Here is a 26849-nt window from a genome sequence, read left to right as displayed (position 1 = left end):
TGGTTTTCTAGCCGTTAAGCAATGCTTGGGCCCCCAGCCCCGATTTGCGACACTCTCCGCATCGTGAGCGCACAGCTAACTGCTCTCTCGGGTTCTCCCCCCATCTGACGGGCGTCCTGCCTCCCTCTCTCGAGCTCCAGTCCATCTCCCGGGCCGCCTGCTGGTGTCAGAGGTATCGAGCGCCGCCGCTCACAAACCGCTGATCCCCCCCCCCAACGGCTCTCATCCTCACAGATTCCTCACTTTCGTGCAAGAGAAGCACTTTCGGAAGGCAGCAGAGGCCGAGTCCTGTCTGCTGCAAGCGAGTGGGACAGAGGCTTTCGGAAGCACGAGCTAAAAATAACGATGGAAAAAACACATTACTTTACAAAATACATTTAGACATTTTCGACTTCCGACGCCAGCGCAGAATGATTCTAGGTCTTGCTAGTTGCTAGTGGCGAGATAGAGCGAGGATAATAATGTTTACAAGTGAGAGGAAGCCATTCAGCACATCTACCGCGTTTGTTTGTGTCTGGGGAGCTCTTCCGGCTGTTGGGTTTCGTCAATTTGCTTTCAAAGGCAGCTTTTTCCCCCCCACACAACATCTCATTAAAATAAATTAGGCAGCACTGGCCATTTCGGAAACCCCCATTACCGCCCTCCATATTGTGGTCTGGATCTACAGCACGAGCTCCGCCATCTACAGCCCTCGTATCGGTACGAGGGAGAAAAAGGTCGCTTCTGTGAAAATGTGCACCGTCCTGGAGGCTGAAGGTGGCAGCCTGTGAGCTTCTCGGCAGCTCCGGCAGAATTAGCGGTGCACGGGAGAAAGGGAGATTAATTGTCTGGCCCGTCCTGTCCCTATTCCGAGTGATTTAATGTTATGATTACAGGACACGGCCCATAAAGGCTCATCGTGGCGGGGGCTTTATTGTTTGTGCCGGCTCGTGGTTCAGGATCAATGGGGCGAGATATGATGTGTCAGCACCCCTGAACCTACCATCGCCCCACCTTCCTCTAGCAGCTTCGCCACCGACGATATGGCGGGAGATCCCAGCTGCCTGCCCCCCTGAGGAGCTGTTTGCTCATTTCACTGGGATTGACCCATCTGTGTGATTCTGCTGTAGCTGCGGCAGCAACAGGATCAGCCTGGAGACTCACCAGGGGCCCTGCGTTAACAAAATCTTACAGCCTCGCACCCGCTGTGATCCCATTTCACTGCACATACATATCACTGCCACTGGGTTGGTCTGCATTTGCATTTTTCTGTACTGTCTCAAGCAGAACTGGATTGCATTACAGAACTTGTAATCGTTTTTTAAGCAGATATTCTTGCTGTAGCCCCTTGTAATCCCTCCTAAATAAAATTGATAAACGATCATTTATTTTTTCACAGCACATGAATTTCTTAAGCATCCTCAGAATCTTTCAGCTCCAGCAGAATCTGTTAAACTGCGTCCATGACTGTGTCTAAGTTGACGGTATCGAGAGCCGATCGTGGTGGTTAGTTTTCTGAATACCCCCAGGAGGGCTGTCTCTAAGAGAGATGAGCTTCTCGGTTCTGAATCTCACTGCTCAGTATCCCCTGGTTTTTGTCTGAACTGCGTTTTCCGTTTTTGTTTATTGAAGTTTTAACTGAACTACTAATTGGCTTAGACAGAGCCTTTCACGATCTGAAGATCCTATATGGGATTCAAAATTAAGTTCAGAATTCTTAGGTCACCTGAATTATCTCTGACGAACTAAAACATGCCTAATTAAGATCATTAGTACAGTGATGGGTTTAATCAACTAATTGACAGCTCAGCTGGAAGGAAGGCTAGAACACACTGGCATAATGAAGCGTGGGATTGTGAAAGTCTCACCTCCTCCCAAAGTTTTCCCAGCGATAGACAAGAGCAGAGGGCTGCCCTGGCTTGCCCTCTTCTCTGAGTACACGCTACCATCATATAACCTTTCGTGCTCTCAGCCGATGGCTGTTCCACTGCAAACAGGAGGCAGCACTTTTTAAACTTTGCATCTTATCTCCCCACTTATTACACCAGAGTCTGCCCGTGTCTGTTTTTTAAATCCTGCGTTCGAGAATGATCTCTTCGAGTTACCATTTTCACAGCTGTAAAGAGACAGTTCGTGTCTAAAGGCAATGTGTAAACATTATCTCGTATTGCAGAGAATATACCTTCTGGTCCAAGCCTTTCAACCAGTCATCTTTTTCATTTGACTGCTGAATAAATTATGTTTCCCAGACAATTAGAGTGTTGGTTGTTATCCAAAACCTGAAGTGGGAGAGACTGGGAGGCCTGGTTTGGACAATCTTGTGCCCTCTCATATCACAAAGCACTAAAAAGCAATTATAATGAAAAAATGTATAACAGATTTACAGCATCTCAAATGCAAGTCGCTTCAAAGCGCAAGTTGGGTAGTAAATTTGGTGTAGAGTTTATTTTCCCCAACACTATTTTGTGACTGCAACACAGAGAAAGAAATGGTTAATACTGAGGTTCTGCCCTGCTAATCTAACAGTCTAACATCTAACAAACCCTTTCATGACTTTCGAAAGAAAATTGTACTCGGTCACTGAAACCAGGGCATTTCATTGACAGGACTGCAGCGTGATTTATCAGACGCATTGTGCATGGCCAGGTCTTTGCAAGCAGAACCTCTCTTCTCCATGTTTTTAAAGATAACACAGCTATACTATATGTCCCAATGAGGCCCAGCCACAACTAATCTAAGAAACAGAATAAACACCAATTACTGTTCTGCCAGTTACCATATATTATAGTGCCAGATTTTTGTACTACTGATGTATGCGATTTTACTCCTTATTTTAGGTATTGGAAGGTGAGGCATTTCTCAAGGATTTTCTAAGTCGTCACATGGCTGAAAAGTATGTCTAAAACACAATAAAACCCCTCTGTACCTCCCACCCTCCCACAAACCGTTCCCAGTGCTGTCATTTTTTTCTATAACAAAGCTATTTCTAAATCTGCCAACATAGATGAAATATGATAATATTTATGCTTCCTGGGGGCAGCAAGGAAATCAATATCCTGCTCAAGACAAGATCTCTCTGCTTGGTATTTACACATCGCCCATAGAGGAGAAGCGAGGTTCTGAGGCTCTGCTTTTAACACGAGGATGACAAAAGTGTGTTACGTGTTACAGCTCTGAACAGGGGCATTATTTTTCCAATCATCATCCAGTCCTTGAGATGTATTTACAACATGAAAACATGAACAATCCCACGAAAGCCATTATTTGAAAGCGTTTTACAGCGTGTAGGTACGGACAAAAAAAAAACAGCCAACGTCATTTCGGAGAGCTGGTCACGTAGCAGCACATCAAAACACAGAGCGCTTTCTCCCCGCTCGGAAACCGAAAGCCAATTTTCTCCTTTGCGCTTGGCCTTCAGCCTTTCAGAAACTCTAAAGAGAGCCGTCCACATCCGCTCCCCTTTGTCCTCGTGTTTTATTTTCTCAAAAAGGAGCCCACAATGCGGCGTTGAAAATTACAGACATTAAGAAAAGCAAACACGGGGGACAGCGAAGGGAAGGAAGAAAGCGTTCCCTGCGAGAGAGACGAGCGGGGGCGAAAGCAGACAGAAACCCTGTCCTGTTTCCCCTGCAGTGTGAGCCTCTCCGTTCAGTCAAGTTATTCGTCACCCTGACAGCAGCGCCGGCGGCGGCAGTCAGAGCTTCACAGAAAACACGACCTCCATCACAGCAGCCGGCACCTACGCCCTCCACGGCTTTAGAGACGGGTCCAAGGCACGCACACACCTCTCTATTAGCCCCCTTCTAAACTGAAATAAACACCGCATGGCAGAATTTTGCCTCAGCCGACACAGATATTTGTGGATAAAGGCGCTTCTTATTCAGGCTCATTTTCACAGCTGCTTAAGGAAAGTAAGCTCGGATGACCGTGCGCACAAGGCAGCTCAGCACGAAGGCACGAAGCATCAGACGCTCCAGTTCTCCGCAGATTGCTCGGGCTTTAAGACGCACGTTTGCAGTTAAGCCAGGAGAGGCACACTCGTCCCTGCCGTCGCACCTGAAAACGCAATGGCAGGAATCCCGCCCTGCCTTTCAGGGAGCTAAAAATGGCTCCTATTCAGCAGGGACGGCTCCGTGGTGGATTCTAATCTCCACGCTACCCCGCCAGACCCGCTCTTCGTCCATCTTCCAGAGTGGGAGTCTAATTATCCGTGCTCCTCATCTTCCCATTCCTCCGCAACCGAGCCAGCCAGCCAGAATTGCTGTGACAGACACGGATTTACTGCACGCTCTGCAGGGGCTCAATCTGCTGGAGCCGAAACCTCCGTGTTTAATAACGGAACGACGTCCTTCCCTCTTCGGCTGATTGAGGGACCAAACCAGGGAAGACCTCCGGGAATTAGTGATGGAGCCCATTCCAAGCTAGCAGGCTGGTTTACCCCACTGAGAGAGAACAGTGGAGTATCAGAGCTCATATAAATGATAATGGCGTTGAAACTGATAGCTGGTGTGACAGTTGTGGCAGTGGATAGACACCATTAAAAGTATACATGGACCACATCACAAAGCCATGCTTCTTTCTTCTGTTCTAATACACTGCCAGCTGAGACATACACAAAAATATATGCAAGGTGTGAGATTGCACATTTTGTTATGCTCCCATCTTTGAATGAAAAGCACTTTGACCAAAAACAAAACCCACAGATAACTGTATTTTCCCAAATCTCCAGAATTCAATATTCGATTTTTAGGTATATACTTTATAAATATCTAATATATACCATTTCCAATATACTCTCTCTGAAAACTGCTTTCATAGTCAAGGGTGAGACAATCCATTATAGAGTTACTTAAAGTTGCAGGTTCATTGTTGGCACTGCTATAACAAGCCCCGATATCTCTGAACATAGTTAATTATTTTAACTCTTACCTTAAGCCTTAATTCTAAATGTACATTAATACTGACGTTCTCTCAGGTGAAAAATAGTTCCTTTTGAGATGACAAGGACATCAAGAGTGTTGCTTAGGAACTAAAACTCTTGATGTACTGTATAAAGACTAATGACTTCATTTTCAGACTTCCACTGGAGCCTGGCCTCAGCGTTGCCGGGGGTAACTGCCTGACAGGTAGATAGACTTTTTCAAAGGACGTCCAACCCAGCTCTCGCTCTGTGAGACTCCCAGCATTCCCTGAAAGATGTACTGACCCAGCGATGTATGATGTACTTACTCCAATCTCCTTCGACCTGCTTCAGCAGCATGATGTGTACAGAACACACACCTACGGGATCATCCAGCTGGGAAACACAACATCAGACGTGTTTCCTGAACAAGCTCAGTGTAAACAGGTTCCATTGGGAAGAATGATACGCAAGGTGCCAGTCTAGGCTATGTGCCCAATATGGTGTTAGATCAAATCTCAGTTCTGCTGGGCAACATCAGCTGAGCAGTAGTGGAGGAACAGAAATGAGGTAATTTTCTGTTTACATATATTGGGAATAATAATTCAGATAATTTTGCTGTTCTGTTAGGAATTACCAATTGTTTCTGAGCTTGGCTCACTGCTAATGCCCTGCAGACTGTACAGGAGGAGCGAGAGCCTGTGTATACAGTTCCTTGGCACACCAACTTGTCAGTCGTTTCACAGGGTGTGTGCTCCACAGTGTCTGACAGGAGAGTCCCCTCTTACTCAACGACAACACTGCACTGCTTATTTTGGAAAAGCTGCCACTGGGTTACTGATCCAGTTATTCTCTGACCTGCATCCATTTAAAGGGGAACTGCAATTTTTACATTTCGGGGTTATAATGAATCGACAATGATGAGTGCATTTCAAACCTACAATGAACGTATCAAGAACACGATTCACATCACGAGAGAGAGCGTTTCAATATGTGCGTAGCGCCATATTGCCACCACTGTCTGCGATTCAGAATGAGGCAACAAAACGTCCAATGATGCAAAAGCGGCCATATTACATTGTGAACATGCTTTAAACCAAGCAAATTTCATTACTATATGAATAGTATTTTTTTTTCATAAAACAAACACAATACAAGGTGACGTGGTTTTTAGATACTTTTAAATATGCCAAAAAAACAACAACCTGCCAACCAACTAAAATACACTCAATAATTATCTTTGTTAGGAGACCATGTTTCTTATTTGCTTACAGTGACTAGGGAGCAGGAAGGGCCACTTTCACATCACAACTTGTGCAAACTCTCGCTCTTGACCGTGGCGAGACCAGTGGTTTCTCGTTTGCTTGCAACAACATGGCAACCCTACAGTACTCTCACAAAGTTCAAGACTTTACACTTTTTTCGAAATTTGTGAAATTTTGTGATTTCATCCATGAATTGATTTTGTTACCGAAATTTAAGAACCGGTCAGAGAAACTGGGACTCCAGCTCCCCTTTAACTCTCTTGCTGTGGTCTAAAGAGCACTGCAAGCTTTAACTGCAGTCAGAGTCAACCTGCGTTGACTGTAGCCTGCGAGCTATTTAGCTCAATGTGCTCAATGTGCTCACCATTGAGAGCACCTCGACCAGTTGTATCACTGTTTGGTTTGGGAATTGCAGCGCTTCAGACCACAAGACCCTACCACAAATTGTGGAAACAGCTGAAAAGATCATTGGAGCCTCCCTCCCTTCCCTTCATGTCACCTATCACAAACACTGCCTACACAGGGCCTCCAGTATAGTAGATGACCCCTCCCACCATCTGGGAAAAGATATCGCAGTGTACGGGCCAGCTCCACCAGACTCTAACAGCTTCTTCTCGCAGGCTGGCAGGCTCCTCAACACCCTGGAATCTACAGTACTTGCACCCACCCCAATTCCAGAAACCCATATATATTGTGTATATATGTATTTGCCGTGTAATTTGCGCTATCTGCACTATGTGTATCCTCTCTACAATGTCTACGTCAGTGTCCTGTCTGGATTTGCACCGTGGGCCAGGAGGAATGATATTTCGCTCCACTGCATACCTGGAATGACACATAAACGTGAACTTGGACTTGAATTTGAGCACTGAGTGTGAGGAACCTGCTGCACGTGGAATCACGCTGACTTGCTCCACGTGCCAGTGTTGGGTGGAAGACTTCCTCAGTGGATGCTATCTTTCCTGTTGTTTGTTTATTTGCGTTCATTCGGCTGTCGCATCACATTGTGCATGGGGCATGTAATTAATCTGGGGGAAGTTCCGTGTTATTAATCTTCGAGAGCGGCGTATAATTAATCTTCATAGCCCGCTGCTCTCGTCTCCAGACGCACGTCTTCACGGGACGAGGTGCCGCTGAGGGCTGTTTTGAGGGCCTGGGGTCCAGGAATCAATATCCCGTCACTGGGAACCATTGAAATCAATATCCTGGCTTGATTTTCTCACCTCTTACTCTGCACATTTGTAATGAGAGTCCACAGGGCTGGGTGCTTGAAGTGCAAAAGCATCAAGGGTGGTTGTCACAGCAATGGCAGTCTTGCTTTCCTCTCTCTCACCAAGAATAAAAATACAGCGGCTCTCCAAAAGGTACAAACCTAGAGGACATTTTCGTTTTTAAAGTTAAATGTGGCGATGTTGTTCTTCTAAATGTCCTCCTTATTTGGATACCACTCTGAGCTGAAACTGAGGACTGTGAACCAGGGCAAGATCTGTACTTGCTTTCTGAAAGGTGCATTTTCAGAGCCTGCTTCACTCTGAGAGTCCTTAAGAGCTCACAGCCAAGGTAACACTGACTGGAGGAGTGATGCAGCTCTCACTGACTTTACTGCAAGCCCACTGGTGCCTGGAATGTCTCAACGATTACTGTTGCATGGCAGGTTGAAGATACTGCACCTAACTCAATCCCATCTAGTTTTGATGGACGTCTTCCCTAATTGTTCACTGTTGCTTCGGGAATCTTGATGACAATCAGGTAGTAGAGCTGATCTCTAAAGCAACCTGATCTAGATCTAGGTCTGGGCTAGAGGGCTCAATACCTGAGCACATACAGCACATACAGTATTAATTTTTCATACTTCATGTTTATTTCTTTCAGACAAAAAAGAATCCCCAGCACAGATAAGGTGTTTCAAGTTTTTCAGTCTCAGGAATATGGTGTTTTATTTATACCACTACACAGTCACAGTTTCTGCCACCTGAGGCTGCTTTCCAAAAAAAGATGGTCTCATAATATCAATAGCCAGAGCACAATAACGAGGAGACGATACAGGAGTGACTTTTGGCAGAAGTCAGCAGAGTCCCTTCCAGCAAAGCAGCTCTGTGAGAAACTAAAAATATATTTTGGTAATATCGGAAGTTATGGACAGTCAGGTATCAAAAGCTAAAAAGGCATTCCTACGCTGTACAAAAAATATTGCCACCTTTCCTTCAGAAAAGCAATAGTAGTGTTTTGTCAAAAGCAGTCTGTATATAGGTAGAAAAGGAGACGCAGAGGGGAAAGCATTCAGATCGATTTTAACAAAGGCTTCATCAAAATGAGGAATGGTTTAACTCACAGTCCATTTGAGGAAGATTTCTCTTCTTTTCACTTGTCCTTAACGAGACACGAGATACCAGCACAAAGCTATTGCATAATACATTGCATCCTTATGTGGACAAGGGAAAGCCTTTTTTACCAGACAAGCGTTTTTATTTTGTCAAGTCAAAAACTAAACACATAGGCAACAGATGAGGACGTAAAAGGTAATATCCCGGTTAAATTACTTCCAAGGGGAAAGTATTTAACCCTGAAAGGATCACAGTTCTGTCCATCTGATGCCTGAGATTTTGATGGTTATGGTCTATTTTGTCTTTAAAGAGTGCTCTTCTTTCTGCATCTTCCTATGCTCACTGCTTGGCCCAACTAATGAAACAAGCTATAAGTGTACATCAGGACTGCATCACCCTCTGAAGACCCCTTTTCTCCAGACTACACCTACAGCTACTGTCCCCCACAGAGGTGGTACTGCAAACTACTGCCGTATTGCCTCTGTATCCATTAATCATTGTCTTTTATTAAAAGTGTGACTCTGTTCTAATCGATTTAACTGCTACAAATCTGTCCTGCACAGGGAGAAGAAGAACCTGTGAATACTTGTCAGAGTCCCTTGGTCAGCTGGCAAGCTCCAAGCTCTACAGTGCCTAAGAGGGGAGCTTGTGCCAACTGAAAGGGTGTTGCAGCTCTGTCTGGCACCACTGCCAGCCCACAGGTGCGAGACCTGGCTGGCTCATCATAAACCAAACGTTCCCTGTTCAACTCTGGTCAGCTCATCCCTGTCAGCGCTCAGATGATTGTACAGTGGCTTGGTAAATCCCACGCAAAGCCCAGAATCCGCCGGGCTGTGCCACTGGATTATCAGGCTCAGTCCAACAGCACCTCTGCTTATCGATCTACTAAGGAACTGTCGTTTCAGATGTTTTTGAAAGATTCCAAAAAACGCACCCCGTGATTTTTGTTCATTTCAATTTTGGACGGCCTTTACTGTAGCATTGTGCTCAGCAGCTGACCATAACAATTGTAAACAAGTCTTAAATATACAAGACCTGTTGCCAAGAGCTCTATAATACAATAAATCGACTGGGATCTGTGTCTGATTAGTGTCTGAGCATTACAAAAAAGTAATAATAAAATTAATAATGAGCTTCAATAGCACCTCTTGAGCCCTCACAGAACTGAGTGTTATTTTCCTGAATAAAGCCTGATTTTCCACCCTGCGCTACCTGGTAGCAAATTCTACCACAACTGTAAGCAGACATCTGAGTCACAGGAGTGGCTTCAATTAGCTGTTGCAAAGAACTCACCTCCTCTGTTCTTTTCTTAATGCTATTGATCATAATCCCAAGTGGTTTTATCCTACATTCTCAAGAGACAATTTCTAAATCATCAGATAGCAATCAAGGGCCTACTCAACAACAGGAGACGTCTTATTTTAATTCAGATTTCCTCTTTCTCTCTCTCTCCGCGTTCTGCTCCAAGGTGCTGTTCAAAATCTGATTCATTAACACACTAAGATTAGAGAGTTGTTGGACTAAGTTTTGTGTTGTGTTTCAGGGCAACAATATGCCTAAGATAATTTCTGCAGCAGTCTTCAATCGAAGTGAAAACATCTTGATATATTATTGAATCAAGGCTATCTGCATTTAGTGGTTTTACATGGTACATAAATTACAGTCTTTGGTCTGTTAATTGGAATGAATAAATGACAAGTGTGCGAGAACAGTTCTCTTCGCTGGGAGGCCTTGGGAGCTTTGTTGTCTTTACTTTGGTAAAAACAGCAGAGAGGGCATTTTAAATTTGCACACATTCAAAAATGTACAATTCATGGCATTAGTGTAATAAAGTGGTTTATACAATAAAACATTGTGCCTTGTCCCTATTGAAGTAACACTGGAAAAGGTCTAAATAGCAGTGTCCTGTCTTAAAATAAGACACCAGTCATAAAGTACTGACTACCTCAGAAAATGTACCATTATGCAGAAAAATCAATGACATTCCAGCAAGATACGAAGATTTAATAATCCAACAATATTCGTTAATCAATTATATTGATCACAGGATGTGACATTCTGTAGGCTAAGAAATAAATATCCTATTTTGCACTCCTTTGGATTAAGCCTTTACAATAAATAGTTATATTATATAGAAGTTCAAGTAGTTAGCTGCGTCAGCAGGCGTAGGCTGCAAAGGAACAAGTAAAGGTTTATTCCAGGCTGAAAAGAGAAGAAAAGAAACATAACAATTCGGCTTCAGGTGACACACCCGAAGAAGGCTCCACAGGCAAAACATTGTGTTTCTTTTCTTCTCTGTTCAGCATGGAATAAACCTTTACTTGTTCTTTTATATTATTTCGTACGACATACTGGAACTTAGGAAAAGAGGTAATTCCTTCAAAAATTAAATTTAGGCTTCTGCTTCTTGTATCCTATCAATTTTGCAGTTGTAGATTGTAGAATATTAATTCTACCCTCAGTAGCACTAAATATTACTAAAAGGTACATTTCTTGCCTGAGCCCCAAACAAAAATTAATCAGACCCACAGCAATTCATTATTTAATCTTCTTCAGTGCATTACAGCAGGGCCCAGAGCTCTCTGTTGCCATCAACCAAGTTTTAAAGGCAAGTCTGGGGTCTTGCTGATGGATGCTCTTGTAAAAGAGTTCTGACCTAGAATCTCTCAATAATATGACATGTGTTGGCTCCAGCCATGCTGTCATGTATAATGGGCTGGCTGCTCCTGCAGTGTGCAGCACTCTATAAATAAAGAGCATGCAGAGGTGGCTAACAGGGTTTATAGAGGGTTCCAGTTAACTGGAGCGATGCTTCCCAGATATAAAATACTGTACTTAGACTTCAGCTGCTGAGACAAGACGAAGATTCTTGGCACTAGCTTGCGTAATACCAAAGGAAACACAGCCTCTGTATGAAAGGTTTGCCATTTCCTGATTCAGTGATTCGGAAAGTCCAGATTGTGATTCAGGACTTTTCTCAAAGTCTAGATCGGCGGGGCCCAGGCACGGTTGTGGCTATCCTTGCAACACGCAGACCATTTTGCGGGATTTTCTCCCAAGGAAAATGAACTTGCTCAGACACCAAACTGCCCCTCCTTTCTAGAGTGCTTTCAGATGTCTTGACACGAACGGCACTTCATAAAATTACACTCTTCATCTTGTCCTTCTTCACTTTCATGTACGTCAAATCGCAGTGTGATTTGCTTAATGTGTTATGTGTTTGTTTTCTCCGCGTGATCTGTTTTATTGCCTCTTGTGATGACATTGCATCACGGACCAGCCAGGATCCCTGCAAGCAATGGTCCCTGACTGTAGGTTATTTCTCAAATCCTTCAGTATCCGTCCTGCCTGTCCTTGCTGGTTTCATTCCGCATCATTTCATATCAAGCTTGTCTATTCAATTCCCATTGACTGCTGAATTATGCGTTATTGGACAAGGACTTGAGCCAATGGGAACACAAAGTCCCTGTAACTCTCGGTCTGATCTGCCTCCTGTCTCGCCCTTGTCGGCTTTTCTTTACAGCAGCCAGTGTCAGTGAGTAAGTCAGTGATTTTCTCTAATTGAACTGGCTTCCACGTTTCCAGAGATGCCTGCAGGGAGCTAATTACCTCCTTATCTGGCTGCAGCGAGACAGCTTTGCTCTCAGGAGTTGGGACTTTTGTGAAAGTTGCCGTGTAGCTTAGAGCTACAGCTGGTAAGTACCAGTGTGCTAAATACTGAAGCCAGGATGAGCTGCTTGAGGCATTGAAAGCACTCTTAGGAACAGGACTGGTTAATTCCATACCCCAAAGGCGAAATAGAAAATGTACATGATTCCTACATTAGTCCTACAAGCCACCCACAAATATCCTGAAAGATTTTTATAGGCTTTAACTTTTGTTGCCACTCCTGACAAGAACGATCCCCAGTTCTCAAACCTATCAGAAACCTGATACCACATGATCCCGCTGTCAATAGGGAATGGCACTGGATAGCCAATACTGCAAACCCTTGTGGAATACAAGGATTTTAGCCTTGCTAACCAGTTAAACATTTGACAGTATATGCTGCCCAAATGGGCTTAATATCCACCTTAGTGGTTGTTTCCAATATCTAGGCTAGTGCGTATTATTACTAACAGCAGAAATAGAAAATGCAATGGAAAATACAACTAGAATTCTATGTGGCAGCCCTCTGAGAGTCCTGGTGAACTGCCAGCAATGGAGCTCCAGTGTCGGTGCTCAAGGCTCAAGACAGCACAGCATGAGCTCTGATATGACTCTCACAAGGTGTGTATGTGCATGCACGTAGCCTCCGCACTCACTGGTGGCAGATTTGTCTGCTGGAGGCCAAGGAAAGGCCAACAGTACATCAGAAAGGATGTTGAGGACAAAAAACAAATCAAGCATCAGATGCTTCAGGCTTGAAGACACTAAACCACAGTAAAGTTCTGAGTGCTTGCTGGGGCTCCACCAGGTCTTGAGAGTCTAAAGACGCCCTAGTTTCCATGTCAGCCCACTTTGAGTACTTCCACTGAATCAGTCATTTGGATATGAAGTCAAACCACTCTTCGGTTTTTGACGTTTTAGAAACGCGCCTCTAAAACCTGGACCCCCATCCTCAACCCTGTGACAAAAATTCTTCTACAGTAAATGGCTTTTTTTTTTACTTTTTAACTTTCGTGAAGCCCCTACAGAAAACAAGAACAAGAACCACAAGAGAAATGAACAAATCAAGCACATTATACCCTGGCGGTCTAAACACATTGGACATATAGACTACAAGTAGCCACAGATCCGGCTTCTTGCATTTCCTTTCTTCTTCGGGCTTGGAGTGGCCCTCTGATTATTTTTCTGCAAGGAACGTAATGCATTGGCGTGAGACTCGACATGCGGTGGCACGCCGCCCCCTTTTCTTATGCGAGTCTGGGGCAGCCTCAGCATTGATGTTGGTCGAAGCCCCCTACCCAGAAGCCAGCTGCGCAACCGAACGAGCTGAATGGGTCGCTTGCAGACTCTCATTTGTGTCCTCCCCGGCTGCACGGAGACTCCCACTCCCTCCCAGCGTTGCCCGACCTCTTAAGGCACGTGCCTTTGATCGGTCTGCCTTAAACTCTCTATTTTCCAGCTCTTTAGTATTCGTTCAGTCAAGGCTCCTGCGCCATCGATCGCAGACCCTCCCCCCATTTCCCTCGCTGAGCACAGCCTTGGCTTTCTTCAGCTCAATCTGCCAGAGCGAGCACAGACACACAGGGAATAAGTAATGCTTTTTAAAGACTCCCTATAGACACGCTCTGTTGATAAAAAGTGAAATGATTTACTGTTTATGGACGCACAGGTGTTTTCCTTGAGTAATTAAGCATGCGACAGAACAAACACTGAGGGTTTTCTCTGACGGGGGAATGCCAAGCGGTAGCGAAAGGCGTTTCGTCCCAAGACCCTCATGCACTTGATCTAATTATTTGGTTGAGAGGAATGGTTTGAACCTTTTCACCCTCTCTGATTCGTGTAAAGCTACGCGATCCATTGTTAAACTAATCTTTTAAGTCCTCGAAAGGATTAAGGAGGATAATGAATGCAATTTGTGCCATCTAGCTGATTTGATGGGTGGGAGATTAACGATCCAAGAGTTTTGGTCAATCGATTGTTCAAGTATCCCAGACAGTGAGCTGCAGCCATTTGATTATGAAGCTGCTATCAGTCTCCCACAATTCTTGTGTAAGGTAGTTCTTGCTTTTCTTCTTTGATATTTACTTACTTTTAATGATGATATGTAAAGTGTCACACCTACAGATTTCGTGATGGATCTTCACTTTCATTTTTTTCTTCTGCTGCATTTGTGTCACACTTTGTTACAGGATGCTATGTTTATGAGATGTGCTTCATAAAATAAAGGTTATTATTATCATGGCTTATTTTCAGTTTCCCTGGCTGCGGCTGTAGATCTTGCATAAATTCCCCAAGCTGACCTGGCCAGTGTCTTTCAGGACTTTGAATACTGAATCAACTCCCAATGAAATTTCCAGTGTCCTGGGTTTCTAAAATCCAGTGATCTTAATCTGAGTTTGACATTCCCTTTGGATCAGAGATTAGTGTGGGTGCTCTCCTTAGTATGTCCTCTAGAGCAGCATTTTTTTTTTCTCGTATCATGGTTAATCTGGAGATTATTTGTGCTAGTCTACAGAGCACTGTGTTTTCTCTACCCTAAGGAATCCCCCCCACTCAGAGATAATCAGGGCTCATTACATGCAGTGACATCTGGACACTACCCACAAGGTATGCCTTATAATGGGAACCTTCACAGCCAGCAGCTGACAGACAGCTACTCTTCATGCACAAGATACTCTGTATTTCACGACATCTTAAGTAACAACGTGGTGCAACAGAGGCCAACAGTAAACGTGACGTAAATTAAAGAGAGTTTAAATGTTATGCAGTTTCTCTTTCTTCAGTCTGGATTAGGTGAGATCGAGGAGTCCAGTAAGCTCATTACTAGGTAATAATTAAGTCTGTCATAAAGCTGCGGATGACACCACAACACAATATGGATGCAGGGTGACTTAAGAACAAGCAGAAGGTCCTTTCTTGCACACAGACTCATGGCTGTCTGAAACACGCCTACCAAAGCAAGAGCATGAATCAGACACTCTAAGATCCTTCCAGACATAAGATGGATGAGATCTGTGGATCGATCAACCACTAGAAGTATACGACCAAGATGAGCTTAATGACCTCCTCATCTGTAGCCTTTTTGTTGTTTTTATTAGGATGTCATTGGCTGTGTTTCTATCAAAATAAAAAAAAAAAACATTTTACTGGAGCTAAGGTAGGCTGTAGTAAACAAGGCTTTTAAGAAATGATAAAACCGGGGATAAGATACTCTGCAAGTAAAAAATACGACAAAAATTTTAAAAATATAAATAAAAATATAATTAAGTAATTGTCCACAATGTTTGGTACATTTAAAAGACACTCTTGCCACTTATTTATTATCCATGTTTTTGTTCTCTATGTAAGCTAGAGCTGTTCAGAGGAAAGAATGCACATGAGCAGTGATGTCATGTCATAAAACTGCCAGGCTGAAAGGATTCAGTTCAGACTACACTGAATTAAGAGACCCAGAATAAAAGGGATGTAAAATCCTTAATGACGCGGTGCCCTGTAATTAAAGTCGAATTCACTGTCAACTGGTGATCTTTCACCACTACTGTCACGCTGTGATAACAGCAGCTCTGCAAGCTGAATAAATAAGGTGGAGAAGGTGCTGTTTCTTGTGTGCAGATCAAAGGCAATCGTGTTTTTTGTGAGAAGAGAGTCCAGCACACTTCAGTTGTCTAGTGGCGCTCTGGTGAGCACAGCTTAAGTGTTTACACGGAGTGTGTTGTTACAGGGCGCACTGAGAGGAGGGACAGGGCAAAATTCGAATATTAAACAATGACACCCCAGCAAGAGGCTCAGGCAGATATGAACATTGCCCGGACAAGTGAGTATGAAGTCACATGATTGCTGTGCAGTGCGAGATGAATCCTGTGAAAATTATGGTCAATACATTGATCCGCAATACCTTTAATTTCCTTACTATTAATCCGCAGAATTCATAATATTTAAGGAAAACAGGACTATACTGTTTCCACCTGGGGAAAAGGTGTTCACTCTGTGCGGACACTGCTTTCAAAGCAGATGGTGCAGTAAATGAAATTCTAATGTTTTGCGTGACACTGTAAATAATGACAGATAAATCTAGAATAAAACCATTAATGCAGCTTTTTCTACAGGGTGCTAAACAGTAAACATCCCTCCTCCTGTTCCTAATGGTCTTGTCTGCTCTTAAGTGCCAGAGCTGGGATTTTCGCTCTCTGGACTCCTGTAATTCTCTCTCACTTCATGTCCAGTCAGCTCAAGTGTGGCTCAGAATATTGTAATCACAGGAGCCTAGAGATCGCCCAGTCAGAATTATTTATGTACATCTTAGAGGACAAGCGCTTTGGGATTATCTTTTGAAAACATCTTTGATTTCAGTCATGTCTCGCGCCATGACGGCAGCCTGGAGCAAATTCACCACCAGCCTAGATCTTTGCGGTTTTTTTAAGCACGTTACGACGGGCGCAGGATTTCATTCAGTGAACCCAGGTCTTGCCTTGCCCCTGCACTCACCCGCCACCACCCCTGCCATGTACAGGAGGCTGATCCGAAGGATGCCATGGACCATTTCGAGGGGCACGCCAATCATCAGCTGGAGGAGAGCGTTGAATCCGAGCTGCTCCAGCCTGCGGGAGCACAGACCACCGGTCAGAATCCCAGCCAATTTCCACCCCCCTCTGCCCCACCACCACCCCCCGCCTTTTCAAATTTCACTCTCAATGGTTACTTTCATCCGGCCCTGAATAACAGAAATAAAAATCAAGGAGAGCACGAGGAGAGGATGGTAAGTAGCTAAGGACACAGGACATTTAAAATGAGTCAGCTTGTGAGTACTGCTGTTTAAAAGAGATCATGCGGAAATCAGAGAATTCTGGGACCCAAAAGTAGCCGATCTGTATAAGCAAAGGCTGCCAGGCCATCTCAAATGTAACAGGCAGCCTGTAGGTTACATCCTGTCAGGAAGAGGTGTGGCAATAGGCCTGAGACCCAGTGAAAGGAGCAGGAAGATGAAGACCAAGCTATGTCCATTGGCATTGTCCTGCTGAGAAGGACATTTTGAATATAACAAAAAAGCAATATGTGGAGCTGTGGCTACTGATATCCTGTTCAGCCCCGGGATCTGCCATTGAGTTATATAGCACATTGTCAGAGCACATTTAATGAACCTCCTTGGGCTTTGTGCTTCTGATGAAACTTCAATCACAGTACAGAATGATCATAGTATAAGAACCACCAGCATCACCAGTTAGGCTCCTTTTATTCGGTCCCTCAATATTTCACTCCCAGCCTGCCTAAGCATTTTCAGTATTGATCAATTGTATGTGGTTTGGTGGTTCGGTAGGGAAGGTAAAAATCTTTTCACCAGGTGATTTCAGTTCAGGCCCTGGCACTGCTACTGCATCACTGCGTGCCCCACAGCTTTTAAACAACTTTTGAAACCTTCACCTTTTCCACACCCACTTTAAGAAACTACAGGAGTAGAAATACAAGGCATTTTCTCATCGCTAATCCCCGTAAGTCATGTGAATAGTTACTGAACTTCATCTCTTACCCAACATGCATGAACATGTAGCTGAAGAAACGCCACACTTGTGCCCTGTGGCCAGGATGGTACACCAGGGGACTCTTCATGAAGTCTGGCTGGTAGGTCTGTAGAACCCACTTGTTTAGCATGATGCCGTAACACAGAAACACAATGATCTGGGAAAGAGCAAAAAAGGAGGAACTCGAATTAAACAGAGTCATGTTACCACTCTGTGATCTCCTGTCCTAAGCAGTACACTGTCTGTGTTTTTCTTGATAGAAGCTTTCCTAGACATTTTCAGGACCCTTTACTGCTTGAGCTGCTCAGGGACCTATGTAATTTTATAGTTTTTTGCACAAAACAATGAACAACCTTAATACAAGGAGAGGAGAATCAAAATCAAAGCTTCTGCCTTGTGCGGGATTTGCACTCCTATTTTGTTACCAAGAAAACACAGCAACAGGACAGGACAACAGGCGGAGCAGCTACAGCTCTGCTGTACAACTGGTGCTTTTATTGGGCCCGACACAGTGAAAGGTAACTCGAGCGAAACCCTCACCCAGAAATCGATTTAGAAGAACAATATGAGGGCTCCTGAGAGATTCACCCACGAGCAGTCCTTGTCTGGAGGACATCTCCATCGTTAATTAATAATAATAATAATAATAATAATAATAATAATTGCTTACACTTATATAGCGCTTTTCTGGACACTCCACTCAAAGCGCTTTACAGGTAATGGGGACTCCCCTCCACCACCACCAGTGTGCAGCATCCACCTGCATGATGCGACGGCAGCCATAGTGCGCCAGAACGCTCACCACACATCAGCTCTCAGTGGGGAGGAGAGCAGAATAATGAAGCCAATTCATAGATGGGGATTATTAGGAGGCCATGATTGGTAAGGGCCAATGGGAAATGTGGCCAGGACACCGGGATTACACTCCTACTTATTTCGAGAAACGCCATGGGATTTTTAATGACCACGGAGAGTCAGGACCTCGGTTTTACATCTCATCCGAAGGACGGCGCCTGTTTACAGTATAGTGTCCCCGTCACTATCCTGGGGCATTAGGACCCACACAGACCGCAGGGTGAGCGCCCCCTGCTGGCCCCACTAACACCTCTTCCAGCAGCAACCTTAGTTTTTCCCAGGAGGTCTCCCATCCAGGTACTGACCAGGCTCACACCTGCTGAGCTTCAGTTAACCAATGGGATTCCTTCGGCAATGGTGAACGTTTCAGCCGCACAGTGGGCTGGGGAGGTTTGAGCTACCTGAGCCCCCCTCAGCTTTCCATGACTTACCCAGAGACAGATACACCACTCCTCCGGTCAATGTTGACTCTCCCTGGGCTCTGGTGAGCTAGCGGATTGAAAATTGGCAGATGGCTGTGTCAAGAGTAAATGTTGCAGGAAAAATGTGCCCCCCACCCTGAACCCCCCCAGGCCCAAGCCGACAGAAATGTCAGATCGGTTCAGTTGAGAGGATTAATGACTGAGGGTAGAAAAAGAAAATCGCGTAGTGTAACGGCCCTGTCTTCCCAGTCTGAAACGTTCTTTGTCAGTTATTTCACTGACACAACTCATTTACAAGAACAATTACAGCTGCTCAGCTCAAACGGGCCTCAGATTGTCCCCAGAGCTCCTCTGGATTACAGGAGCCCTGCGATCGCCCTGTCAGAATTATTTATTTACATCTTACAGGACAAAATGCTTTGGGATTCATTTTTTGTAACTTCATTTCACTAAAGTCTCTGGCTGGGACTCTGCTGGAACGCGGACAGTTAGCAACAACAAATCTGCAACATAGTCAGCAGCATTTTCCTGGATGTTTTATGTTTCAATTGTCAATGTACCAGTGCAAGTGGAACAGAGGATTCATTTAAATTAATAAAGCCTTGGAAAATTAAAGACTCAGTTTGTTTTTGGCATCGTCCAAATGACTTTCATTAGCTGCATACTAAAACGCACTGTGGTTCTTTTTCCATAGATGAAGTGATTTTTTTCTAAGACAGAAAGGAGATTTTAGGGTTTGTGGGGGTCACCTGCACCGTGGTCAAGAGCTGTGCCAAATGACCCTTTTCCCCGTTTTGCTCTCCTCTTGCTTTTCGTAAGCCGAACAAAATTAAACAGACCTCCCTAGAAAAAAAAAATAAAGAAAAAAGTCTTTTTTTCCTCTTTTTCTGGGGGGTGACCGCTAATAGGATCAGCCCAAGCTGAAGTGATGACAGCCTTCACAAGTGTTTACAGTGATGCACGATAATGAGAAAACAGCAGAGCGCAGGAGGAGGAAGGAACCTGCAAACAACAGTGCTTCTGGAACCATCTTCCACACAATGGCTGGGGGGAGGAGAGTAACATTGTTCATTCCTTTTCAGCGTAACGCTGAGATTCAACGAGACCTCTCACCCCTCATCAGATAACCCCCTACTCTTCTGCAGTACGCTACTGACCCCAATTTGATAACGCACTTACACGTCCTCTTGTACAGCTGGCAAGGGTGTGTCTGATGCTGTATGTGTGGGACATCCGAAAACTGTTGACATCACCGGTCTTTGTCTCCCAGAGGCTACTGATCGGCACCCTTTAAATAACAGCTTCAACATTTCTTTTCAGAAATGTGTTTTTCCTTCACAAATGTGCAATTTGGATTCCGCTCACCAGCCCAGTGAGATGCTGCCTGCAGCAGGTTCGATGACGTCACCCGTGTGAGTGTGTGCCCTGCCATCGACTGGTATCCCATCGAGGGTGAACTCTGCCTGCTGCCCATTGTCTGCCATGTCGAAGTTCAGCTCACCACCAACCCTGTATTGGACTACGCAGTTACTGACCATGAACGCATGCATCGTCTCTGGCTTCCCTATTCTCCTCTCTCTCACCCCTGCCATTCCAGTGAGTAACTGTGGACATAGTGGGATACCCCTTCTGTCCATCACACAGTGGAGAATCAATATTCCTGGAAAAGTGCTTTAAGCCACTAAGCTTTGTCGGTACGACTGGTGTGCCATCCCTCAAGATGCACGGGCTCTCGGTAGGAATTGGAAGCCTCATTTTAATCCCCCTTCTCACCTCTCTGAATTTAAACCATAACAGCAGCAGAAACCCCTAGACTTATCACAGTGGGAGCAGACTTTGCGCTCACACCAGACTTATGGAGTAAGTATTAAAACAGGCCTGTAATCAATAGTCATTACAGTTGCCCATGCAGCGGGCAAGTCATTTATTTCAGTTACAATTGCCTCTGTTGAGAGAGTGATGGTAGTAATTTATAACGGAAATTAATTATTTGTCAGCTCAGGTAATAGATATTCTCACTGCCAGCAATGCTGTTATTAATATATATAGTGCCAGAGGATGAATAGATAAAAAGTCCCTTTTGCTGTTGTTTTGATGGAATACAAAACTACAGCACGAGAAGATGAACATTTTCTACTGCTTACTCTACTGTAGGGGTATAACTTTGGTGTCCTGGCCAAATTTCCCATTGGCCCTTACCAACCATGGCCTCCTAATAATCCTCCTCTCTGAACTGGCTTCATCACTCTGCTCTCCTCCCCACTGATAGCTGGTGTGTGGCGAGTGTACTGGTGCACTATGACTGCCGTTGCATCATCCAGGTGGGGACAACCGAACAGGTGGAGGGGAGTCCTCTTTATTAAATGCTATTAAGTGTTGTGTCCAGAAAAACACTATATATGATTATTGACTACTACTACTGCCGTTGCTGCTGCTGCTACAACTACTGCATTCAGGAGTGGATTGTATTGGAGAACATGACAATTAGACAGGCTTCAGAATAGTCCAGGCATTGTGTTCATTGCTCTTAAAATTGTTCCTATTTTAGTCTACAGAGGTACACAGCAGTTATTTTCACCTACAGGACTGGGCCAGTATGGTTAGTGATCTACCTTATGAAGCGAACATGATGGACAGCAGATCATCTATAATTAAAGTGTCCTAAGGACATGGAGAATAATAATAATAATAATAATAATAATAATAATAATAATAATTGCTTACACTTATATAGCGCTTTTCTGGACACTCCACTCAAAGCGCTTTACAGGTAATGGGGACTCCCCTCCACCACCACCAGTGTGCAGCCCCACCTGGATGATGCGACGGCAGCCATAGTGCGCCAGAACGCTCACCACACATCAGAATACTTGTAATATAACCTGTGGACTATATGTGAATCACTTTTCACCATTATTTTTGGAAACTGAGAATTTTGTGCGAGGTAAAACAGAATTATTATGGTGTCTTGTTTAACCATGATGGCTTCATACCCTGGTAGACAGAAACACCACCCTGGCTCTGGCCAGCTCGGAGCGGACCGCCTCCGCGGCGCCCCCGGGCCCCGTACCTGCACGACGGTGACGATGGCCATGAAGACGGGCGGGGGGCACAGGCGGCTCTGGTGGAAGTACCAGCGCCGGTCGGTCTCGCAGGGCAGGATCTCATAGGCCACGTAGCGCACGAAGCGCTTGTACACGCCCAGGCCTGTCTCGTCCAGCAGGATCTCCCTCTGCAGCGTGCGGCGCCCGTTGGCGATGGCGCGGCGGAAACTGCTGGAACGCTTGCTGCTCATCTGGGCCGGCGGAGAGGAGGGGAGAGAGAGAGATGGAGAGAGAGAGACAGTGTGGTGTGAGCGGAGAGGCAGACGCAGCTGCCCACTGGAATAAACGCTGGATAGGGTCAGACAGAGGAGGCCTGGCTGTTTCACTATGGATGAGGATCCCTAATTGTGCAGCTTCTGCTGTTATATCAGCCTGTGTTGAACAGGGACACCACCTGACTTAAGTTAAACGGCCCCATCTGGGAGTCAAAGCCTCTGTTCTTGCTGCCTCATCGCTATGAATCTCCAGTTTAAATCAAAAACAAACTGAAACAGTTTGCGAGAGAGTAGAGATGAAGAAAGCCAATCAGCCCGGGCTGAAATGAGCTGTCAGCTTATCAAAGGAACGGCAAACCATGTGGTGCTGCTATCTAAGTTTAGTTAAGGTCCAAACGCTTGCGGCACCAAAAATAAAGCACACACATGCAGCTCCTTGACACTTCTAAAGCGAAGCAGTGAAAGCAGTAAAGACCTGGCTGGGAAGCTTAAAACAAAGACCAATTAAGCCATTTTATTGCAATCTTCTGTAACGGCGAAGGCTTTTCAGGTTAAAATAAAATGTGTGACTAAAAAATGCACTGAAGGTTTAATTGATTAACAAAACACAATCTTTTGCACAACTGTATACAAACTGCAGTCCATTGGATGTCTGTGAATAGGTTGCATTTTTTTGTGTGTAATGGGATGATGGGGTCAGATCATGGACCATTTTGAGAGGTGAACAGATTAGTTAAAGCTAGAAGACCACCTGACCAGCGTCAGTACTAATTACCAAAGGTGAGATCAGTAATTACAAAGATGATCATTTGGTCTGAAGCAACAAGATGGTGTCGTGTAATGCAATCAGGCCTGTTCCACCTGTGAGCAACTAATAACCTTACCCATCTCAGGTGGATCAGGCTGTTGAAGATCTGCTTTGGCTATGCTCTTGGCTCTGTGGTAATGTTTGCTCTGAACCCAACTCTGTTCTTGAATCCTCAAGTTCCTGCCTTGAGATTTGTCATGGATTTGCTTCTCTCTGACCTTGTCTCCTGCATTTGCCCCACTTGGCCTTGAACTGTGACCTTGGTTCTGACCAGAACTGACTATTTGCCTGCTCACTCCAGCCTGCCCGTGCTTGCTCGCTTACCAGTCCCACCCTGCACCTGGGTTCTTCTCATGACCCAATGAACACTGTTTTACTCCAGTATGAGCAGCAGTATTACACTACAGATACACTGTGAGTATTGATTATATCATTAGTAGTGTGTGTGTAGGATTTCCCAGGTGTTTAACTGGCCATGTTGTTCCAGGATTGAGTCAGCCAGAATATTACAGGCTTGCTGTGTCTCTGTGAACTTGTAGTGAGAGCTGCATCAGTCCTCCAAACCACTCTTCTGATACCACTCATCTACAATACACAGCAGATGGTGTTTTTCATAAGGAAGTCCCGCCCTTGTCCCTGGGCTACAGGTTGAGACAGTCGATCTGAGCTAATCAGCAGTGGATGAATAAAATATGCAGGGGAGGGGCTGGCGTTATGTAAAAACATAATACACAAAAGGAGGACAAATGCAAAATGGTGTTAAAGAGAGTCCCTACAGATCCTAGTGTCTCCCCATTAAAGTTACAGGTCTGACTGCATTATGTGGGCATATAATGTTTAATATATCATATTATACATTATATGTTTAATATGGGCGGAGCGGTGGCACTGTGGCTGGAAGGTTGCCAGTTCAAATCCCGCAGCTGGCAGAGGAATCCTACTCCATTGGGCCCCTGAGCAAGGCCCTTATCCCAACTGCTCCAGGGGCGCTGTATAAATGGCTGACTCTGCACTCTGACCCCTGTGTGCCTGTGTGTCTCATGGAGAGCAAGCTGGGGTCTGCGAAAAGACAATTTCCTACTGCAAGAAATTGTATATGGTCAACAAAGTGATCTTATCTCTTATATCACAAACATATCTCAAGGCTTGAAATTGTATAGCTACTATATCTTGAATTCAGTGCATCATTTGTGGCCTTGAAAAACTTTCAGTTGAGCCAACAATTAGAAATCCACTGATTAGCTACAGTTGGCTGAAAAGAAACAACGAAAGACCTAACGGCGTACTAGGAGCTTTAAACTCATGTTTTACATTTTTAATAAATGTAGGACCGTAACTTCCTTACCAATGTTCTTCGACCACAATCATCAGGCTGTGAATGTCTTTGCCCTGTTGAAGGCATGCTGCTTAAAATCACTGTGGAGCAAATCCTGCACTTGAATTATTACTGTCTGCACAGATCTCGCACTGTGTTTTTGCTGAACCGCGTAACGCAATCCCATAAAGCATACCTTGCAATTTATTAGATGGCCCTCCCAGGTATTACATTACACAAGTCGATAATGAGAATAAAAAGGTTAGGGAACAAAAAAAAAAAAGAAAGAAAAGCAAAGAAAGGAACTGTGCCCAGATTGCTAGTTTTTAAGAATGAATGCTCTGTTGTTGCTGGTGCAGTCCTACAGCACTGAAGCAGAAGTAAAGATGGACCTGAACAGAGAGAGAGAAATTCAGCCTGATGTTTTAAAGGAAGCTTAAAGACCACTTTGTTGCCACTGAGTTTAAAAACAGCAGCTGTGTGTGTACCCTTAGCTGATAACCGCTTAAGTGCTGATGCCCTTTCCTGACATCAATGAATAAAACAGAACTCTCTTTTGTATGGAGGAGTAGGCGATTTTTAAATTATGTATGTAATCTGAATTATCCCTCTTTTATGCAAAAACGGAAGCTCTGAGTCAGAGTTTTTCCTTTTCTTTTGGGGAAAAAAAACAACTATTTTCTCTTTTTCAAAAATAAAACACCACAGATGGGTTTACAGAGGATGTCTTAGTAAGCCTGGAAAATTCACACAGCAGTTCTGCCACTCTAAAGAGCTTGCTCTGTAGGAGACAGCCAGGTCTTAAAGAAGAAAGATAAGAGCTGCCTCTTAGTGTACTATGCCAGCCTTAGGGAAGATGAAAACAACCTGTTGGGGTTTGTGTAATGATAGTGTGGCAAGTCTGATTTTTATAGCACTTTAACATCAGTCCCAATGTTGCTGATTCCAGTCTGGGGTGAGGCTGTAGCTCATTTTGACCAGGATTTCTCAATTGGAGGGGATGAATAACTGGCTAAGTGCTGCTAAAGCATGGAAGTTTTCAAATCAGCTGGAACACCATTAGCTGTGACCACACAACAGCGCCTCCTGTGGCTTTCCTGGTCCCTGCAATCGCACAGTGCTGTCAGCTCACCTGAGCTCGGTGGACCACGACATTCTTGCAGAGTGAAAAACAGTCCTCAGCCACTGTGGCACAAAGGTCATCATGTAAAACCAACTGTTGTGGAAAAGAGCCTACAATGTCCCATGCTTGGCGCTGTAAGATCACAGAGGAAGGGAGCTGAGCTAATTTGGGGATAATGGGAAGATTAATTACTAATTACATGTTTTGAGGCAACAAACAGCAAGGAATAATGTGATACTTTGCTGGGTTTGTCCACAAATGCTTTAAAGCATTTATTACACTTAAATAGGTAAATCCAACTTCTTAAATGGATTTCTGCATGTCCTGGTAAAATTTACTTTTAAAAGAAGAAGAAGAAAAACACAATTTATTAAGTGTCGATCATTTGTTAAATGAAATAAAAACTACAAGGTCAGCTTTGTAACCTTTGGTACCAGTGGAAACTGTTAAAGAGTGCAACAGTGTAACTTTGTGCTTCGGAGGAGAATAGAGGACAGTGGTGGGAAAGTAACAAACTGCTACTTACTAATCACACTTACTGGTACATAAATACGCCATCATATTTTTAGGCACAAAGCTATAACACTTCTTTCCAGGTTGTAAGATCTTTTTATTCATCTACTAAATGACTGATGATGACTAAGTATCTACTGTCATTTTAATACATGCACCAAGAAAAGGAAAGAAAAAAAACCATTTACATAGCTTCTTACTCATTTAATTACTTTCAGAATTAAAGGCTAAGTGGTAACTACTGCTAACTGTAATGATTAAAAAAAACAGAAGACAACAGATCAAAAAATGATACAAAATGTGACAGTATTGATCTTAAACTAGTATTAAAGCGTTTTAGGTGAACACATTTATATTGTCAAGGTTAGAAAGATGCTTATTGATCCAGTAGTTTATTCACTAAATTAATACTACTAGCAAATAATATATTATATTATGATATATATTATATATTATATTATAAATAAAATATTATATACTGCAAAGGAACAAGTAGTAGGTTTATTCCATGCTGAAAAAAAGAAGAAAGAAAACACAACGTTTCGTCTGTGGAGCCTTCTTCAGGTGAAGAAGAAGGCTCGTGAAGAAGTTCCTGAAGAAGGCTCCACGGCCAAAACGTTGTGTTTTCTTTCTTCTTTTTTTCAGCAGGGAATAGACCTATTACTTATTCCTTTGCAGCCTACGCATGGTGACGCAGCTCCCCACCTGAACTAATATATTATATACTGTAGATGAGTGATCATATTAACCAGTTCATAGACAGAACTTTTAAGCTCAAAATCCTAGTCCAAATCTTCTATGATTATTTTACTTATTGACTAACCCCCTTTAATAACCCCCCCTAAAGAAATATTGTCTTTTT

The 26849-nt window shown here is 44.0% G+C and overlaps 1 protein-coding gene across 1 annotated transcript in view; it reads right to left on the bottom strand.

Annotated features, from left to right (window-relative positions):
- The window catches only part of rhbdl1 (rhomboid, veinlet-like 1 (Drosophila)), an 84718-nt gene that overhangs the window by 33123 nt on the left and 24746 nt on the right, over nucleotides 1-26849 (bottom strand). Inside the window, exons 3-5 of the mRNA XM_015360037.2 lie at nucleotides 21980-22204; nucleotides 17641-17789; nucleotides 16602-16714 (exon numbers count right to left, since the gene is read on the bottom strand). Coding sequence (XP_015215523.1) covers nucleotides 16602-16714; nucleotides 17641-17789; nucleotides 21980-22204 — 487 coding nt within the window. The remainder of the gene's footprint in view (nucleotides 1-16601; nucleotides 16715-17640; nucleotides 17790-21979; nucleotides 22205-26849) is intronic.

The sequence above is a fragment of the Lepisosteus oculatus genome, chromosome 19 (assembly GCF_040954835.1).
Source record: "Lepisosteus oculatus isolate fLepOcu1 chromosome 19, fLepOcu1.hap2, whole genome shotgun sequence".
NCBI classification, from domain to species: Eukaryota; Metazoa; Chordata; class Actinopteri; order Semionotiformes; family Lepisosteidae; genus Lepisosteus; species Lepisosteus oculatus.
The sequence above is the reverse complement of the archived record's forward strand: the minus strand, read 5'-3'. Positions and strand labels throughout refer to the sequence as shown.